Raw genomic sequence first — 22,005 nt, 5'->3', positions numbered from 1 at the left:
GTTTTGATGGAATGCTCTAAAACTTTCACCCTCAACAATCTGATAAAGCTCACACATGCTGCCTACCACTAAACCAGAAGCCTCTCCGCGCAAAGGAGAGGATTCCAGGTTAGCGGCAGGCAGCGTGTGTGAGTAGCTGCCGCTGCTAGGAACCATTTTTCAAAGTGGATTCCAAAGCTTTATCAGATTGTTGAGGGTGAAAGTTTTAACGCATTCCGTCTACAGAATCTGGGCTCCTTCCAACTATTCCGAAAACATCTAAAAACGAGGCTATTCACAAACATGTAAGGCTCTCTTCCCCTCTATACTCAATCTCCAACCCCATTATGCTGTTCCTTCCTTATATTAAGCTTTTGTAAACCGTGCTGAGCTCTATAATTATGGAGAGGATGCGATATATAAATTTAAGGTTTAGTTTAGTTTAGTTTAGCATGTGGGAATCGCTGCCATGACCCATAGAAACAACACTTTAGGAACAGATGTCATGGAGGAAGACGATTCTGTGCAGAAAAGGGAAATTTTGCGTGACTTTGCAATTTTGAAGAAATTCTGTTACACAGTCGCACAGAATTCTGCCAGGAGTAATGACAGATACCATTTAGGTTTTTGATTCCATTCACCTACCAGTTGCCAATGTATTGTAAATATCTCATAAGAAAACTAAAGATAAAATATAACTGATGAGCTTTCTCTTTCCTAATCTCATCATCATAAACAACAGAGGGATCACCATGAAAACACCTTCTACATATCAATACTCAGAAATAAGGACCCCTTGTACTAAAGCTCGGTGCCTGCTAAGTGCCACATGGCCAATAGGTATATATAGGATGTTCAGCATTTAACCCTTTCAGGACCAAGGGACATATTTGTCCCATAACTTTAAAATCCTATAAATTTTGATTGGGATAGTCTACAGTTCTAAATGTGATATGTACGGATTCCATATGATACTGCCTTTATGTAAACAAACTGGTTCCGACATTCATTCATTAGCGTCGTTGCCAGATTGACGAGAAGATTCACTTGCCACACTGTCCATAAGCCAGAAGTGTGATTTTTTTTTAAAAAAATAATGATATTTCACACAAAAAATCAATTTTTTGGCATCTGCAAGCCCTTTTTACCATAAAAATGTCGTCAAAACCACAAAAATTGGCCTACGATCCTTATGGTCCTGAAAGGGTTAATGAGCACTAATGGCCATTAGCAACCTAGGCTTTACAAAAAAAAGCCCCTAAATTCTCAATTTAGATACAACTCTAACACAAGAGGGAATCTAGATGGGTACTTGGGCCATAACTCAATGATCAGAAATGCTAAATAATTAACAAGATTGCTTAAAAATTTTTTTGCCTGTTGTCACAATCCAATTTGCTTCACAAAATATATTTACAGGTCAGTGTACGCTACTGAATCTTTGGAAAAACACTTCAACTTCCACATTCACAGGGGTTATAGTGTCACAGTCCTCTCATGAATATCAAAAATTTGCAAATAACGTTAGCCCCTTCCAAACCAGTCTCCTTCCCGCCTCCCGAACTCTTCCACACCTTACCTTTAAAGCCCTGGTGGTTTAGCACTGATGCAGGGCAGGAATAGTCTTCCTACTGTCTTTCACTGTGCACAGCTGCAATCAAAAATGGCTGCCACACATTGCCACAGTGGTGTCACAAGTTCATGTGGTCTTGTGAGACTGCTGCAGGAACTTGTGACAATCATTTTTGATCGCAGCTCTACATGCAGCAGGAGCATAGGAAGATCACTCCTGCCCTGCTTTACCACTAGACCACCGGGGCTTTAAAGGTAAGGTGTGTAGGGGCCTGGGAGGTGGGAAGGAGACTGCTTTGGAGAATCACGAATAACCGAACCCACAGATACGGATGGATACCTGTAACTTCAAAGACTGAATCAACATGCATAAGCTACATTTCTAACACATACATTGAAATTGTGCTGATGCAACTTATAGTTACTGTATGGAATGCTTTGAAGATTCCTGAATATCTGAACATGAAATGGAAGAAATTGATCTATTTTTAACCTGTAAACTTTTAGCACCAGCTATTCAATGCCAGGCCATGTCTTGGTACAGACACTGAATACTGTGACTAATTTATGTAGCGGACACTGGAACTTATACATGCCATTCCCAATGGCCCACCCTCACCCCAATCCAATCCTCTTGGAATATCCCAAAGCCCTTATCTAATGCCCCCTCCCTCCCACCCCCTTGGAAGAATATGAAAACCTTAGGATACCCCTCTCTCCCTCTTCAAACTACCATGAGACTACCGCTAAAGGTTGCAGCAGCCATTTTAAGGAGGCAACACCACAGGGCAGAAGCGAGTGGGCATCATTCCTGCCCCTTTCCCCATAAGACCACCAAAAATCAGGGAGGTAAGTCTGCCACAATTGGGGGAGTGAGAGGTGGGAAGGGGCCTGAAGTGCTTCTTAGGAGGTAGAAGGGAGGGAGGGGGCATTGGAAAATTAAACAGGCATAGGCAGATATTCACATCAGTGCCCAGTTAATTTGCCACATAAAGTTAGAACCTTTTTTCTGTACTAGCTTTTTGGGGGTCCTTAACTTGTTAGTGGAGGTTAGGGGGAGAGAGTGGCACAGTGTTTAAAGCTACAGCCTCCGCACGCTGCTCCTTGTGACCCTGGGCAAGTCACTTAGTCTCTCCATTGCCCCAGGTACATTAGATAGATTGTGAGCCCACTGGGACAGACAGGGAAAAATGTATATCGTTCTGAGCTCCCCTGGAAGAATAGTATAGAAAAATGAATAAATAGTGTATTTTTTTTTTTTTTTTTGAGGTGCTAAGTTTCTCCTCTGCCCTAATTCCATTTCTGGACCACCTACAAACTAGCCAGTTTTGGCATGTGCAGTTAGAGAGGGCTCCTTTTACAAAGATGCGTTAGGGCCTTAACGCGCGGAATAGCGTGCGCTAAATTGCCGCGCACGCTAGCCGCTACCGCCCCTTTTAAGCAGGCGGTAATTTTTCGGCTAGCGCACGCTAATCTTGTGCATGCGCTAAAAACACTAGCGCACCTTAGTAAAAGGAGCCCTTAGTGGCACTATCTGGTTGTGCTGCCAAATATCCCTGGATAACCTAGCACAAATGATTTAAATGGCCAGAAGCTTCTTCTGGTTATTTAAATCACTTTGAATAGCGACCCCAGTAATTAATAGGTCAATTCTGACTTTATTGATGCCATGCTCTTTAACAGAGAGGAGATATAAGAACATTAATAGAGCTTTTGATATCTAAGTCAAGAAAAATAAATAGAATGAAGTGTCTGGTCAAAATTTTAATGCACCAGCTATTCAAGTAACCTGAAAATCAAATAAATAAGAAGTTCTCACCACAAGTCTCTTTCCAGAACCAAGTTTATGCTGCTCCACGTCTCGTCTAGTATCCGTATCTGTTGCAACAGCAAGTACTTGGTATCTGTTAAATCAAAATTAATGACTTATAAATTACTTGTAAATTTTTATTAAATCTAATTTTATTCTATGCTGCATCGCCCTTATATTTTGTTAACACAACCCAAAGAAAAAAGCAGTTCAAAAGAAATCATACCATTGTCATTATGGAATTTCGACTTACAGATTGCTCAAACCTGTAGTCATACCCCATATATTTAAAAGTACATTCCATACCTTAAAGATAAAAATTAATACATACATAAATATAAACTATAGCCATATAATTTATATTTTCTTGTTCCCTCAACATACCCACCTCCAAAAAACCTAATCAATATATTATATTGTTAGCTAAACTTTCAAAATAACAAGTTAAAGATTTAACTCTCATATTCTAGCAGTAACGTGGCCACTCTGTTATCTGCATCTCAACATTTTATCAGCAACAAGATGCCCAAATTAAAGTAATGTCTGTTTTGTTTTATATTAAGGGTTTACAGAGATTTGTAAGCTAAATATTAAAATGCATAGAACATTCTGAAGAAACCTTAATATAATAGAAAATTGTTTCTTCCATCTGATTTATTTATTTTAGTATGTATATACAGTACCACTAATAACCTTAGTGGTTTAAATTCAGATACTCAAGCATTTTTCCTTATCTATCTCGATGGGCTCACACTCTATTTAATGTACCTGGGGCAATGGGGGATTAAGTGACTTGCCCAGGGTCACATGGAGCAGCATGGTATTTAAACCCACATCCTCAGGGTGCTGAGGCTATAGCTCTAACCCAGTGGTCTCAAACTCAAACCCTTTGCAGGGCCACATTTTGGATTTGTAGGTTAGTGGAGGGCCTCAGAAAAAATAGCTAATGTCTTATTAAAGAATTGACAATTTTGCACAAGGTAAAACTCTTTACAGTTTATAAATCTTTCCTTATGGCTAAGTCTTAATAATAATATTGTAATTTACAGCTAAAGAGATATATAATCAAGAAACTGTTTTATTTTACTTCTGTGATTATGATAAACATACCGAGGGCCTCAAAATAGTATTTGGCAGGCCGCATGTGGCCCCCTGGGCCACGAGTTTGAGACCACTGCTCTAACCACTGTGCCACACACATAAGAATAGCCATACTGGGTCATACCAATGGTCCATCTAACCCACTATCCCATTTTCAAGGTGACCAATCCAGATCACAAGTACCTAGTAAAAACCCAAATAGTAGCAACATTCCATGCTACCAATCCAGGGCAAGCAGTGGCTTCCCCCATTGCTGACTCAATAGCAGTCTATGGACTTTTCCTCCAGGAACTTGTCCAAATCTTTTTTAAACCAGCTAAGTTAACTGCTCTTACCACATCCTCTGGCAATGCGTTCCATCCAGAGCTTAACTATTTTCTGAGTGAAAAATATTTCCTCCTATTGATTTTAAAAGTACTTCATTGAGTGTACCCTAATCTTTATGCATCCGGCTTATCATTGCATTTTTTTTCTCATTGTATGCAGATGCAAAAATCTCTAAAAATTAGATTTCATATTATTACGCAGAAAGCTGAGGTGCTGAGTGAGAATCCTTGTCCTGAACTAGTGCTGAGTGAGGATCTGCTAAGGGAAAGACAAACTCCATTGGAATATCTTGCCTGCTAGCATTCAAACTTGGGAAAAGGTACAAGTACTTCTGCAACCACAGTATGAATGGGAAGCATCATGTGACCAAAGCTGTTGCTCAGGTTACTGTTTCTGTTCAAACAGAAAATGTTACCCAAGTAGAGGGAGTGGTTCCATGTGCAAGCTGTCTAAAGCTTGAATCCCTCATGAAGGATGTAATGAATCGAGAGAGGAGATGGCAAGACTGAGAAGCATCCGTGAGAATGAGAGGTACTTCAATAAAATGCTTCATGAGGCATCAAAGATTTCCAGCAATGGGGAAGAGGAGGCCATAATGATGGAGGAAAGCTTGTCTCAGATTACAGGACCTTGCAGGATTGATACTGTGACACCCTGGCTGGGCGGAACTTCCTCTCCGACGGCAGAATTGACGTCGGGGGAATGCTGGTCGGCCCGGTGTGAAGCAGAGAGCGCTTCGGGCATCCGCGGCGGTGGCTTTGGGGCCTGTTTCCCCCGATGGTGGCAGCAGTGGCTTTGTGGAGGGTAGGAAGAAAGAAAGGGGGCAGGGAGACAGAAGGGAAACAGAAAAAAAGAAAGGGGGCATCAAGAGAGAAAAAAGAAAGAAAGAGCAGGGAGAGAGGAAGAAAAAGTTGGGGGAGGGATTGAGGTCTGGAGGAGAGGAAGCATACAAGCTAAAAGAAGGGAAGAAAGATTGGATGCACAGTCAGAACATGAAAGTGCAACCAGACTCATGAAATCACCAGACAAGGTAGGAAAAATGATTTTATTTTAAATTTAGTGATCAAAATGTGTCTGAATTTATATATGCTGTCTATATTTTGCACTATGGCCCCCTTTTACTAAACCGCAATAGTGTTTTTTAGCACAGGGAGCCTATGAGCGTCGAGAGCAGCGCTGGGCATTTAGCGCAGTTCCCTGCGCTAAAACTGCTATTGTGGTTTAATAAAAAGGAAGGGGGTATATTTGTCTATTTTTGTATTGTTGTTACTGAGGTGACAATGCATAGAGTCATCTGCCTTGACCTCTTTGAAAAAAACCCAGAATAGGAATGATAATTAACATTTTCTCAGCGTATAGTGTGCTTTGTGTTTTTTTATTTTATTGTTGGTAGATCATTTTGACTTGGTCATTTTAAAGTAGCTCGCAAGCCCAAAAAGTTTGGGCGCCCTCAGCTAGAGTGTTGAAGCTGTGTATTTCTATTTTATCCCCCTTTTACAAAACTGTGGAGCGTTTTTTAGCGCCAGCCGTGGTGGTAGCAGCTCTGATGCTCAGAATTCTATGAGCGTCAGAACTGTTACCACCGTGACTAAAATCCACACTACAGTTTTGTAAAAGGGGGAGGGGTTAGTTTGTGATGACATATTCCATACTAGGCGAAGGTGTTTTCTGTGTTCTTGTGTTCGAAAGACATGGTTTTCTGTTAGGATTGAAGGTGTAGGATTGATCTGTGCTGGTCTGGCTTGTTTAGTTTTACAATGGGTGTATTGATGTACTGCTCACTGCAATATGTAAGATGCTGCCTTTTCCTAGGTACTCATGTGTGACGTGTGGCTTGTTACTAAAAATCATGTTTTTCGTACAGATGGGGGGGTGCCAAAAAATGATGGGCCCCGGGTGTTACATATGCTAGGTATGGCACTGTATGTAAAGATACCAGAAAGCTGGCAAAGCAAAAACTTTAAGTAAATTGTTATTCTTCTAAGTTTTGAGTATTTAACCCTCCCACAATCTCATGGGCACTCGTTTCAAGTTTATTGAGATTTTGATTTAAACGCAATATCAAATATTTTCAATGCGTATAACAAAAATTAATTTGGGGAAATAAATAAAATGTTGGGGAAATAAATAAAATGTTTTGCCATTTATGCTGTAAATGGTTGGAAATTGCAGAAGATAATGTGTTTTTCCATCTAAACACGTGACTTGTTGCAGAGTTTTATGAAACTGAATCTACTTTTGATAGTGGATAAGTGTCTGCTTTTTAAATGTAAACCTGCTAAGAACTTAAATACAATAATAGAGCTGTGATTCAATAAAGGGAAATAAATAAAACCATTTGAACATTAAACATACAAACATATCCATGGATGATTAAAAATACATAAGGAGTACAAGGATAAACTACATTTGTTTAAAAATGCGTCCTCCGCGCCTGCTCATAAATTTGTGGAGTATGTAACTTGTCGCTCATGCATATTTTTTTTGCACACATCTCATCAATCCTTAGAGGGAACATTGGTCCTAGGCCACCATAGCACAAATTCCTGTATTATGCTTCTGCTGTGCACAACAATAAACAATAAACACTGCTGTCATACTTTTTTTTGTCCTCTGCCGATTTCCTGATAGCACCCCCTCGGACAAAAGTGGATCCGTCTACCTGGCCCGCAGCCGCAGCCGGCGATATACTAGGTGCGTGCCTCTCGTCTTCTGACTCCTTCACCAAGGCCTGCCCTGTCTCCACTCCGATTGGCTTGGGCTTAGGGTACCTAGCCAATCAGGAGATACATCACTTGCCTGCCACTGAATCTGCGAGAGCGGGTCGGCCGGATGACATCACCACGTCTCTAGGAGGACAGGACGAGAGGAGCAGAATGAGGAGCTGCAGAACTAGTAAGGCAGTGATCAATTTAAACATGCACCTTTCTTCCTCCATCCCATGCACCTTTCTTCCTCCATCCCATAACACACACAGCCTGGTGGTGATGATTATCAGATTGATTCATGAATATATAATGATGTTATGAGTGTGCACCTCTTCCTTCCCATCCTCCTTAGCATGTCACATACAGCATGTTACATTACACAAAGTCTGTGTAATGTAACATGCTGTATGTGACATGCTGAGGAGGATGGGAAGGAAGAGGTGCACACTCATAACATCATTATATATTCATCCATAGCTGCATGTTAATGATGTGCTCATATGCACTTATTTATCATCATAACATATACATCATCATTAACACGCAGCTGTTTAGGTTAAGTTAGGGCCCTGCTGAAAGAGTCTACCTTGACGTGGTTGCAGGCTTACAAATCTTTTGGTCAAAGAGTGCGGCGACAGAGAAAAGTATTTGTATATTCGGCCCATGGAAGAAGGGGGGTCAGGGGGGGGGAGGGGTGCATGGGGGGCCCAATAGGATTGCTCAGTAAGGGGCCCAGAAATTTCTGATGGCGGCCCTGCTAATGATACTGCTAGGTACACCTCCAAACGTATCAAAAGTGACTTCATGGCTCTGGGAAATAAGGTGAAGCAGTTTAGTGAACAGGTGATATTCTCATCAATCCTCCCTGTTGAGGGTAAAGGCCAGGCAGATAAGCTTGCATGCTGAAGATGAACGCGTAGCTGCATGGATGATGTCGTCAAGAGCGTTTTGGCTTCCTGGACCATGGGATGATTTTCTAAGGGATGCTGAACAGGGATGGTATGCATCTATCAAAGAAGGGAAGAAGTATCTTCAGCAGCAGTCCAGACTGGGTAATCCGCTGAGGAGGGCTTTAAACTAGATTTGTTGGTGCAGGGTGATCAAAGCCCCCAGGTGAGTGAATCACCGCATACCTCTACACAAAAGGAAAAAAGGGGGCAATGTCTGGAAAGCTGTATATGCCAATGCTTGAAGTATGGGAAACAAGGTTCTGGATCTAGAGGCCGTGAAGGAAGAGGCTGAGTTGGTTTTAGTGGCTATCACAGAGATGTGGTTCATGGAGAACCATGACTGGGATATAGTTATACCGGGCTATAATCTGTTCAGGAAAGACAAAATAGGAAGAAAATGAGGGGGAATGGCGTTATATGTTAAAGATAATATTAAAGCCGCACAATTACAGGATTTGCAGGGCAAGGGAGAGGCATTATGGGTCAATCTGGAAAGAGGGAATGTAAAATGTTATTTACATTAGTGTGATATACAGGCCACCTTCACAGACAGAAGAAGTGGACAGAGTGAATAGTAGACATTCAGAATATAGCTGTAAAAGAGGAAGCATTACTAATAGGTGATTTTAACATGCTAGATGTTGATTAGGGTATAGTGGGATCTTCTAGAAGTAGAGAGCTCCTGGATTCTCTACAAGGAGAACTGTTCCAGCAGTTGGTAATGAAACCCACATGGAATGGGGACCTACTAGACTTAGTACACTTCCCCCTCTGTATTCGCAAATTCTTTATCTACGGATTTGCGTATTTGCGGTTTTAGATCAAAAAATACATTTTCATTTTTCAAGCTATTTTAAGCCCTGTAAGCCTCCCCCCTTAAGCCTTACCTGGTGGTCTAGCGGGGTTTCGGGGCAGGAGTGATCTTCCCACGCTCCTGCCCCATGCAGATCGCTAATAGGAAATGGCTCGAGAGACTACGGGAGCTCAAGGCAGCCATTTCCTGTAAGCGATCTGCATGGGGCAGGAGCATAGGAAAATTGATCCTGCCCCAAAAACCCGCTAGACCACCAGAGGTAAGGCTTAAGGGGGGCTTTCAGAGCTTAAAATAGCCGAGGAAAGATGGGGTTAGGGGCAGAACCAGCCCGAATATTATTTGCAGTTTTTTAATATTTGCGGGCCGGCTCTGCACCGAACCCCCGCGAATACGGAGGGGAAAGAGTACTTTCAAATAGGGAAAGTGTTTCTGATGTTACAGTGGGTGGTCATCTGACATCCAGTGATCACTGCATGGTGTGGTTTAATATTAGAACAAGTGTAGAGAGGGCTCATTCAAAAGTAAAGGTTCTAGACTTTAAAAAAAAAAAAAAAAAACTTTGCTCAGATGGGAGATGACATCAAGGAATTGTTGTCTGGATGGGAACATCTTGAAGAAATAGGAAAGTGGGCAAAACTAAATGGAGCTACACTTCTCCCTCGGTATTCGCGGGGGTTAGGGAAAGAGCCGGACTGTGAAGTGTGAAAAATCGCGAATAACTTTGTGCCGGCTCTGACCCACCCTCCGCCTTGGATCGCCTCCTTCCGAGCGTGTTTGCAGGGACCAGTGCGGGTGCTTCGGTCTCCTCTTTCCCCGCTTCGGTGTCAGGCCGGGCAGAGTGAAGATCGTTCCTCTCTGGGCTGGGCAGCCTGTGCCGACCTTACCTGGTGGTCTAGTGGGCTTTCGGGGCAGGAACAATCTTCCTATGCTCCTGCCCCATGCAGATCGCCAATAGGAAATGGTTGCTGTGAGCTCCTGTAGTCTCTCATAGGAAGATCGCTCCTGCCCCGAAAGCCCGCTAGACCAGTGGTTCCCAACCCTGTCCTGGAGGACCACCAGGCCAATCGGGTTTTCAAGCTAGCCCTAATAAATATGCATGAGAGATATTTGCCTATAATGGAAGTGACAGCATGCAAATCTGCTCCATGCATATTGATTAGGGCTATCCTGAAAACCCGATTGGCCTTGTGGTCCACCACGACAGGGTTGGGAACCACTGCGCTAGACCAGGCCAGGATGCCGGGGGAAGGCGAGAGGGAGGCAAGAAATATCCGAAATGCAGCTTCCCCCCCCTAAAAAAAAAATCACGAATAACCGAATCCGCGGATGCTGAAACCGCAGATTCGGAGGAGGAAGTGTATTGTAAGGGCAACAAACCATTTTGTAAAGATAGTAAGTAAAAATAAGAAGAAAAGAAGGTCGCTTTGGTCCTCAAAACTACAGTAGTAGATGACAAGGTAAGAAAAAAGAGGTTAGCTTTCATAAACTACAAAAGATCGCAGAAAGAGGAAGACAGGCTAAAATATCTGGAAAAATTAAGAGAAGCTGGTCAAGTAGTCAGGAAAGCAAAGATACAAATGGAAGAAAAAATAGCTGACATGATAAAACAGATATATTAGTGCTAGGAAGAAGTGCAAAAGTGGCACTGGGAGACTCAAAGGTGAAAGAGTGAAATATATATAAAAGCTGATAAAGCTGAATTGCTTAACAAATATTTCTGTTCTGTGCTCACAGTTGAAGCGTCAGGAGCAGGACCACAGAAGTACGCAAATAGTAATAGAGGTGTGGTAGACCCTGATCAATTTTCAGAGGATTGTGTTCATGAGGAACTGGTTAAACTGAAGCTGGACAAAGCCGGGATGGTGTGCATCCCAGAGTACTGAAGGAACTTAGGGAAGTTCTTGCGGCTCCGCTGGCTGACTTCTTCAATGCTTCTCTAGAATCGAGAGTGGTACCAGAGGACTGGAGAAGGGTGAATAAGGTCCCTCTCCATAAAAGTGGAAGTAAGGAAGAAATAGGGAACTGCACGCTGGTAAATCTGATTTCTGTGGTAAGTAAATTAATGGAAACAAAGACTACTACTACTATTTATCATTTCCATAGTGCGGAAAGGTATATGCAGTGCTGTACATTTAACATTCAATAGATAGTCCCTGCTCATAAGAGCTTACAATCTAATTTGATGAGTTTCTGGTATAAGGAATGCTACAATGGGTAAAGGTAACTGACAGTGAGTGGGAATTAAAAGCTGAAAGCAGCTTCAAAAAAGTGGGCTTTTAGCTTGGATTTGAATACTACTAGAGGTGGAGCATGACTTATTGACTCTAGAAGCCTGTTCCAGGCAAACATAGTGAAGTTTCTGAAATTCAGTGGATTACAGGACCCAAGGCAACATGAATTCACTAGAGGCAGATCTTGTCAGACAAATCTGATCAATTTATTTGACTGGGTGAGTGCGCTAGATGTGGTGTATTTAGATTTTAGCAAAGCCTTTGACAGTGGTTCCACAGAAGATGTCTACTAAATAAACTGGGTGTCCTGAGGATGGGCCCCAAAGTGGTGGACTGGGCCAGGAATGGGTTGAGAGAAAGGTGATAAGAGGGTAGTGGTCAATAGAGATCTGAGGAAAGGGATGTTAACAGTGGTGTACCTCTAAGTTCAGTTTTTAACATTTTTGTAAGCAATTTGCCTCTTTGAGGATACCAAAATCTGCAATAGAGTAGACACCCAGGATGGTATGAACAAGATGAGGAAGATTTAATGCTAAGAAATGTTAGGTCATGCATTTGGGCTGCAAAAACCCAAAGTTTAGAGGGTGAAGAACTTTTGTACATGAAAGTGCAGGACTTGGGAGTGTTAGTATGTGAGGATCTTAAAGTGGCCAAACAGGTTGAAACGGCAAAAGCTAGAAGAACGCTAGGGTGCCTAAGAAGAAGTACGGCCAAGTAGGAAAAAGGAGGTATTGATGCCCCTGTATAAGACTCTGGTGAGACCTCATTTAGAAAATTGTGCACAATTCTGGAGACCGTATCTTCAAAAACCTATAAACAGGATGGAGTCGGTCCAAAGGAAGGCTACTAAAATGGTTAGTGGTCTTCGCCTTAAGATGTATGGGGACAGACTTAAAGATCTCAATATGTATACTTTGGAAGAAAGGTGGGATAGGGGAGATATGATAAAGACATTTAAATACTTACATGGCATAAATGTGCATGAGATGAGTCTCTTTCATTTGAAAGGAAGCTCTCGAATGAGAGGTCATAGGATGAAGTTAAAAGGTAATAGGCTCAAGAGTAAACTAAGAAAATACTTTTTTACAGAAAGGGTGGTAGATGCACGGAATAGGCTCCCGGTAAAGGTGGTGGAGACAAAGACTGTGTCTGAATTCAAAGGAAGCCTGGGACAGAGATGTGGAATGTCTTAGGGAGGAGAAATAGTGGATGTTGTGGATGGGCACCGAGTTTGAAGAGAAGTTTGTTTACACCTAAGATTTTTGGTCTTCTATTGCCCTTGACTGAGCTTTATGGATGATATTTTGTTTATTTTAATAGGTCCTGAAGAGTATTTGAGGGACTTCTTTAGATGGAGCAAGGCCCAGGATAGACATTTGCTGCTCACTCCCCAGAAGTTATTGAAGAGCATTTCTTTTTTTTTTTAATCTGTCTTTTTAAGGGGGATTCAAGGTTACACACAAGACTGTTTAGGAAGCCTAAGGATAGGAATACTGTAGTTTATTGAATTATGAAAGTTTTCATCTGAGATATTTAGGTATTCCTGTAGGTTAGTTTCTGCACTTTAAATACATTTGCTCTTCGACAACTGAATTTTTGGAGCAGGCTGAGCATTTAACAAAACAGTGTTTGGGGAAGGGATATCCTTATTCAGTCATTAAAAAGGCTTTTAAGCGAGCAAAGGTTGTAGACTGTGATCGATTACTTTCTTCACGTTAACAGCTTCTTCTAAAAATGATTGTGTGTTACCTTAGTCCCCTGAAGCGTCTCCTCTTAAAAATATATTTGTAAACATTGGAAAGTTTTGCAAGTATATTCTGTTTTTCAAGAGCTACCTAAATGTGCCTTTCAGAGGAGAAGAGATTTGAAAGATTACTTGGTGCACACTCATCTCCCCAATAGAGTCAGAACTTCTTTATACAATGGAGGGCTTAAATAATGTAGAAAATGTGTGGTTTGTTGACACACAATGGAGATATCTATATTTCAGCATCTTAGATTGCCACCGAAGCAGAAATTGTATATTTGTAAGAACTCTGAATCTGAAGGTGTCATCTATGTAATACAATGTCCTTCAAGTTTCTTTATACCACCCATCGGGAACCATCTGAGTAGTTTACACATATGCATAAAACTTATAATATAGAATCAATGAAAATAATTCTATTAAGACAGGAAAGTTAGAGAAAGTAAAAAAGGATGCTATTACAGAAGTGCTCTCCAAGACATTCCACCACACTTGCGATCCAACCCCTGATCTAATAAGGGGGTGATTGGTCCACGAGAATGCATCTTTAAATGAAAGGTCTTTATATCAGTTTTAAATTTAATGAAAGAGTTCTTTCTCTCTAAAGTATATTGGGGAAAATGAGAAAAATGAAGACATATTATTGAACATTGTTCTGCAAATCAGTGCCACAAGGAATCAGCTTGCTCCTCGAACTTGACATTGGAAGAAGAAACGCATACAATACAGGATTTGAAATCCTGTATTTGAAACACTCCCTCATAGGGAAAGGGGTTTAGCACATAGATTGTTAGTGTGAACAAGCCTTTATTTATAAATGGGAAACATTGACCTCTTCAGGGTTAAATCTAGAAATCGAAAGGTAGGCTTTTTTGTAAATGGTTCATATTGTTGTGGAATTTAACATATGAGCTCTTTTTTGGCGCAGATTTATTATATTTTGATTATATTTATAATGAGGTTTTAGCAAGAATTTATGATTTTTGCTGTGCAAGCCAAAGGCACAAGGTAAACATTCAAGCAAACCTATTCCAAAGCTCTGTTCAACAAAGAACTATTTATGGAAGCCCTACAAAAGCGGTGAGAAAACTTTGTACTCAAGGGATACATCCCAATTGAGTTCTCAGGATTTCCACAATGAGATCTATTTGCATACAATGGAGACTGTGCATATTCATTAGGCAAATGCTGAAAACCTGATTGGGTTGCAGCCCCCAAAGAACAAGATTGCCAACCTCTGCCCTAGAGCCTCAACAAATCATATAAGCCTGTTAGGTATTCACCTGAAACTAATGTCAGGCATAATGTACTGTAGATTTGATTAATTTAATTTAATTCTTATATACTGCTAATAACCGTGAGGTTTCTAAGCAGTTTACAAAAATGATGCATTAAAAGATACAATAAATAAAAATAAATAAGATAGGTACTTGGAAATTCCCTAACTGTCCCAAAGGCTCACAATCTAACTAAAGTACCTGAAGAAACAATTTATGAAAAGTAAAGATAAAAATATAAAGACAGAGGTAGAGATAGAGATAGAAATGAATATTCCAACAAGATGGCGTCCAGTTAGGTCATCTTCTGTACTGTCTCCCTTATCCTTTTGCCTTTGTTCTCCCTTATTTTGCTTTTGTTGATTTTTCTTTTAAATTTCTTTTTTGTTGGTTTTTTTGTTAAGAACATAAGAACATAAGAACTGCCATCTCCGGATCAGACCCATGGTCCATCGAGTCCGGCGATCCGCACACGCGGAGGCCCAGTCAGGTATACACCTGATGTAGTTTTAGTCACCCATATCCCTCTATGCCTCTCATAAGGAGATGTGCATCTAATTTGCCTTTGAATCCCAGCACAGTGGATTCCTTAATAACCTCCTTTGGGAGAGCATTCCAGGCGTCTACCACTCGCTGCGTAAAACAGAACTTCCTGACATTTGTCCTGGACTTGTCCCCCCTTAGCTTTAAACCATGTCCTCTTGTCCGTGTCGTGTTGGACAATGTAAATAATTTATTTTCCTGCTCTATTTTATCGATGCCTTTCAGCATTTTGAACGTCTCGATCATGTCCCCTCGCAGCCTCCTCTTCTCAAGGGAGAACAGTCCCAGTTTCTTGAGTCGTTCCTCATATTCCAAGTTCTCCATACCTCTTATTAACTTCGTTGCTCGTCTCTGCACCCTCTCCAACAGTTTTATATCCTTCTTTAGGTTGGGAGACCAATGTTGGACACAGTATTCCAAGTGTGGTCTGACCATTGCTCTATAAAGCGGTATTATGACTTTCTCCGATCTACTCGTGATTCCTTTCTTTATCATGCCTAACATTCTGTTTGCTTTCTTTGCCGCTGCCGCACATTGTGCCGACGGCTTCAGGGTCCTATCTATCAGTACACCCAGGTCCTTTTCTTGTTCGCTCTTACCCAGAGTTGCGCCTGACATTCTATACTCGTATTCCTTATTCTTACTACCTAAATGCATTACTTTGCATTTCTCCACGTTGAACTTCATCTGCCATTGATCTGCCCATTTCTCTAACTGATACAAGTCGTTCTGGAGTTCCTCGCTATCCTCCTGCGATCTGATTGCCCGGCATAGCTTTGTGTCGTCTGCAAATTTAATGATCTCACTGGATATTCCGTCTTCCAGGTCATTGATATAAATATTAAATAGGATCGGCCCAAGTACTGAGCCCTGGGGCACACCACTAGTCACTTTCTCCCAGTCTGAGAACTTTCCATTTATGCCCACTCTCTGCTTTCTGTTTTCCAACCATTTGCCTATCCACCTTTGTATATCTCCCTCTATTCCATGGCTTTGTAGTTTCCTGAGAAGCCTTTCATGTGGAACTTTGTCGAATGCTTTTTGGAAGTCCAAATATATTATGTCCACCGGCATTCCACTATCAATTTGCTTGTTCACGGTCTCGAAAAATTGAAGTAAATTCGTTAAACATGATTTCCCTTTCCTGAACCCATGTTGACTGGGTTTCATCAAGTCGTGTGTATCTAGGTGCCGGACTATGCTATCCTTGATCAGTGCTTCAACCATCTTTCCAGGGACAGACGTAAGACTCACAGGTCTGTAGTTGCCCGGTTCCCCTCTCGATCCTTTTTTGAAAATTGGCGTGACATTCGCTATCTTCCAGTCCTCTGGTATCTGTCCAGTTCTGATTGTCAGATTGGCAAGTTTCTGCAATAGCTCTCCGATTTCAACCTTCAATTCCTTTAAAACTCTCGGGTGAATTCCATCCGGTCCAGGGGATTTGTCACTTTTAAGTTTGTCGATCTGGTAGTATATCTGGTCCAACTCCACTTCAACTGTGGTGAGGCTGTCTTCTATTACTCCACTAAACACTTTCACTGCTTCTGGTATTTTAGCGGTATCCTCCTCCGTAAAGACGGATGCAAAGAAGGAATTTAGTTTGTCAGCAATTTGTTTATCTTCCTTGATGTACCCTTTTCTTCCCTGGTCGTCCAGGGGTCCCACCGCCTCTTTTGCGGGTTTTCCCTTTCACGTATCTAAAGAAGGGTTTGAAGTTTTTGGCTTCTTGCGCTATTTTTTCCTCATAGTCCTTTTTGGCATCCCTCACCGCCTTGTGACATTTCTTTTGATCATCTTTATGTATTTTCCATGCTTCGGTTGTTTTCATGTGTTTCCATTTTTTGAAAGAGTCCTTCTTTTCTTTTATGGCTACCCTCACCTGTCCGGTAAGCCATGCCGGTTCTCCCTTACCTTTTGTTCTCCCCTCTTTGGAGATCCTTGGAATGTGGAGATTTTGTGCTTCTGTGATAGTATTTTTCAGTAGGGACCATGCCTGGTCTACCGTTTCAAGTTTGTCCACCTTTTTCTTGAGTCGTTGTTTCACCATGGCTCTCATGCAATCGTATTTGCCCTTTTTAAAGTTAAAGGTTTTGGTTAAGGTTTTGGCACGTTTTCTATTCCCGATGTCAAGCTTAAAGTTGATCACATTGTGATCGCTCGTCCCCAGCGGTACCGTAACTTCTACTTCTTTTGTCGGTCCCGTGAGGCCATTTAGTACCAAGTCCAGGGTGGCGTTGTCTCTTGTCGGCTCCTTTACCAATTGTTCTGTCTCTGCTGTTTTCATTTGGGACTTCCAGTCTCGTTGGTGTTTGCTTCTTTTGAGCTCACCTACCGACTACCATTGAGAATTCAAGGACCTCAACTATAAAGGCTGTGACCATAAGTGTATGGACTTCAGTGTCTAAAGACCAAAAATATGTGAAAAGCCTAAAGTTTGTACTGTTACTGGCCTCTACCATGGGCAACTGACTAGAGGAAATGAAACCTAAGTGGAACTCTGCTACATCACTGAAGTCTCTCCCTTCTATGCTAGAACTCAGAGGCCAAGATGATGAAGGTCTACAACCAGTACTCTGATGGTCCTCTTTACCACATCGGAGTCAGAAAAACACTAAAATTGAACTGGGGCCAAAGAATCCTGTGCAAGTCCACTGCCCTGGGGCTTAGGACATTCTGAAGAATCATTCCCAATTAAGCAAGAAAATGGGAATCTAAACACTGGAGAAAAGGACCTCAGTCCTTGGAGACCAAGGACCACTGACTACTCCTCCTGAAAGTAAGGGCTCTTTACATTCTCAAAAACCAGGAAAATTAAAAAGATTCACAGGATAATGTGACCTCTGGCCACTGCTAATGTGATATAAGCTGCAATAGCCCTAAACAGTCAGACAACTGAATATCCCCAGCATATAGCCATAAAGTGCTGCTAAATAGACTTCTTTCCAATGGTCTATCAGACACAATGTGAAAATTGTTTCAATCTTTTCTTTCTAACTGATCCTACTCTGTTTTTCTCTCCCAAAATAGATCTGCAGAAACATTTATCAGTGGTGTTCCACAAGGTTCCTTCCTCTTGTTTGTTCTATTCAATTTTCTCTTGCTATTTTGTAGCCTCCTTAAGAGCCTTAGTACCATCTACTGTCTCTATGCCGACAACATTCAATTCCTGGTTAAGATCAAAAATTTCAAATACACCTTACATTTTCCCCTTTTCTTCCTACGCTGGATGCGCATCTGCCCTTTATATTTATATATTTATGTAATGGTATCAGCCAAATGTTTTGAAATAAGGGTAACCATGATGTACAGGGCAGGGTTTATTTAGACCTTTCGGTCTGGTGCTAGTCACCTATGAATACCTGCTCGGGGCTTTTGGTCATTCGTAGGGATGATTGAGCCCGTACTGAAATCCAACTTATTCAGTTTTTGAAAATTATAAGGTTAGATTCACATTGCAGGTGCTATCCTGATGCTGGATACAAAAGGGTTTTTTATACCAATTTTTCAATTAAAGTAAGATCAAACATAAAATTGATGATACAATTATTGAGTTACAATCGTACCTGCAACTGATAGAACACTGGCTACATGACAATTTCATGAAGCTCAATATCATCAAAACTTGCACCCTATTGCTATCTGATCACCCTTCTTATATACCAAGATCCCTTAGGATCAACAATTTCCTTATTGCAATAGTTGATACAATGTGCAGTCTTGGAGTAATTCTTGACTTCATGAAATACCAAATCTCCAGGGTAGTTTCCATGGTTTTCCACAAACTAAAAGCTGCCAGATGTCCTTCCCCAATGTTTGCTCAGTAGTTCAAGCTCTCATTTTTCTCTGTTTTGACTACTGTAACAGCCTTTTAGTAGGATCTCGAAGCGGCATCTGAGAGCCCTGCAAGTTGCCCAAAATGCCACTGCACGTATCAACACCAAAACAGTGAAAAATGCCCTTATAACCCTGGTTCTTATCTCACTCCACTGGCTTCAAATAGAACAGAGAATCGTCTTTAAGCTTCTATGCCTGACCTGCATACATTTTTTCCCATATTTTAGTCTGGTCATATGATCTCTTTTTCCTTGTTTTAAAACACTCGCGGCAATCGCACCATTTTTCCTTTCACTTTCAAAGTGCTCTGAATGCTGTGGTCACATGACCCCCTCTTTTTTTTTTTTTTTGTTATAAAGCACTGGCGCGGCTCACGCCTTTTTCACTTTCATAGTGCTCTGAATGTTGCTGCTCGACTGCACACAGTAAGGACTCTATTTCATTTTTTATCTTTTTTGTGATATGGCATTTTTTGAACTTCTTTTGGCATTAGTGATTTCCGTTCTCAGCATCTTTCCAGCAAAGGGTACTGCAGAAATATGTATTTTCTGTCTAATCTATTATATGATACAGGCAAATTTTATTTTGAACTAACAAACAGATTGTTGCGTACAAATGAACCACTATTTACAGAATAGTGGGTCCCATGCCATACTTAAAACATAAATAGAAAGTATACATAAACCAATAAAATGATTGAATAAAACATATTCCAAAATAAAACATGTAACCAAATAAAACTGATATCATAAAGCAGAAACTGATTAAAAGAAGCATAGATAAAACCCCCAAAAGAGCCATTTGTGATGAAATGAAGATGCTATACTTAAAATGTGAATGGACAGTGTACATAAACCAATAAGCCGCTCTTAGCTTTACCCTTCTCCTCCACTGCCAATTCCAGACTTCGTTCCTTTCATCTAGCTGCCCCCTATGCCTGGAATAAATTACCCGAGTTTGTCCGTCAAGACCCTTCCTTTTCCTTGTTTAAAAGCAGACTGAAAACTCACCTTTTTGATATAGCCTTCAATCCTTAACCCTACTTCTCTGCCCTCCAACCCAGCCAGCTGATTAACCGTATACTTAACCTTAACTGTATACATAACATCCTGTTTGTCTGTCTTGGCTGTTTAGATTGTAAGCACTTTCGAGCAAGGACTGTTTTCTTATTCTTAGTGACTCTGTAAAAGTGCTGCGTACATCTGGTAACACTATAGAAATAATTAATAGTAGTAGTAGACAAGTATGTTTCTGTAAGAATATGGAACAATTTAGGTGACTGCTCAAGACTCATTTATTTGTGAAGGAGTTTTGTGACTGAACTAGGTCATTTATGGCCAAGAAATGTGGAGAGCTTGGAAAAACTGCTCATAATTTATCAAGGTAGGAGGGATGAATTGTTGCTCTGTTGATGAGTTCTCTACATAAGAAGATATTTGTTATTTGTTAATGTGAAGAATTGTTATTGTTCTCTGTCCTATGAATAAATTGTGTATGTAATACTATTACCCACTTAGGTGGTAGGCAGGAGAGACATTTTAAAATAAAATTAATTGTCTTTCAAACATAGGTGTAGAAGAGAACCTACACTGCCCCTCTCTTCTATTAAACTGCGCTAGCAGTTTTTAGCGCAGAGAGCTGCGCTGAATGGCCCACGCTGCTCCCGACGCTCATAGGAACTCTATGAGCGTCGAGAGCAGCGCAGGCCATTCAGCGTGGCTCCATGCGCTAGAAACTGCTAGCACGGTTTAACAGAAGAGGCCCTGTATAGTGGTTGAACAGGAAAATAAGTGTCTATTAAATGTTGGAAATGTTCCTTGATGCCAGCAACAATGGGTGAATCTGTTGCGGTAAGATACTTGAGCAGCTGGGCACATATTGCAAGTGGTAGGAGTCTGATCAGTAGACAAGACACTTGTATCCACATCAAAGGCAGACAAAACACAAATTATGTCATTTAACTAGTTCATTTAAATCTAAAAGCAGCTTCTGCAGGTTTTTTTTTATTTTTAATCACTGAATTCAGCTGTCAATTATTTAAGATGTGTTAAGTTTTTACATATTGATACTAGTCTCAAGCTTTTAGAGAATGACACGGGGACAAAGTTTGTCCCTATCCCCGTGGGCTCTGTCCCCACCCCACAGTTAACCATGGGTACCCATCCCCATATCATTCTCTATTTTGAGCAGCATTAGTATCAGTACACTGCCCCTAAGCCACAAGGCTTTGGCCTTTCTGATACTGCCACCCATGCTTCCTGATGTCAGCACGCCTGAGCAGAATAGCCCCAAAAGCAGAGGGAATCTGACTCAGCAGATATGGGAAGAGCTAAATGGAGGTCCCCTCCTTTCCTTTGCCCTCCTACATGTAGGGGCTGGTGAAGTGGAATTTACGCCACTCATTTCCATCTCTACTCCTTTTCTGTTTTGATTTATTTTTCTGGAAGAATCTCTTCCATCAGGAAATAGAAACGCCAAACATTTGTTCATACTTTAAATAAGAACATAAGAATAGCCTTACAGGGTCAGACCAATGGTCCATGAAGCCCAGTAGTCCGTTCTCATGGTGGTCAATCCAGGTCTCCAGTACCTGGTCAAAACCCAAGGAGATGCAATGCTACCGATCCAAGACAAGCAGTGGCTTCCTCCATGTCTTTCTCAATAATATACTATGGACTTTTCCTCCAGGAAATTGTCCAAACCTTTCTTAACACCAATTACGCTATCTGCTCTTACCACAACCTCTGGCAATGCATTCCAGAGCTTAACTATTTTCTGAGTGAAAAAATATTTCCTCCTATTGGTTTTAAAAGTATTTCCCTGTAACTTCATCGAGTGTCCCCTAGTCTTTGTAATTTTTGACGGAGTGGAAAATCGATCCACTTGTACCTGTTCTACTCCACTCAGGATTTTGTAGACTTCAATCATATCTCCCCTCAGCCGTCTCTTTTCCAAGCTGAAGAGCCCTAACCTTTTTAGTCTTTCCTCATACGAGAGGAGTTCCATCCCCCATATCATCTTGGACACTCTTTTTTGAACCTTTTCTAGCGCCACTATATTTTTCTTGAGATAAGGAAACCAGAATTGAGCACAATACTCCAGATAAGGTCAC

At 41.2% G+C, this 22,005-nt stretch overlaps 1 protein-coding gene across 3 annotated transcripts in view; it reads right to left on the bottom strand.

The window, feature by feature from the left end:
• The window catches only part of BBS9 (Bardet-Biedl syndrome 9), a 434,574-nt gene that overhangs the window by 310,160 nt on the left and 102,409 nt on the right, over positions 1 to 22,005 (bottom strand). For all 3 annotated transcript variants that reach the window (XM_033930592.1, XM_033930593.1, XM_033930591.1), the window contains exon 7: positions 3,371 to 3,455. In XM_033930592.1, the coding sequence (XP_033786483.1) occupies positions 3,371 to 3,455 (85 nt within the window). The remainder of the gene's footprint in view (positions 1 to 3,370; positions 3,456 to 22,005) is intronic.

This window comes from Geotrypetes seraphini, chromosome 2 (assembly GCF_902459505.1).
Source record: "Geotrypetes seraphini chromosome 2, aGeoSer1.1, whole genome shotgun sequence".
Taxonomy (NCBI): Eukaryota; Metazoa; Chordata; class Amphibia; order Gymnophiona; family Dermophiidae; genus Geotrypetes; species Geotrypetes seraphini.
Note: the sequence above shows the minus strand (reverse complement) of the source record. Positions and strands in the feature narration are given on the sequence as shown.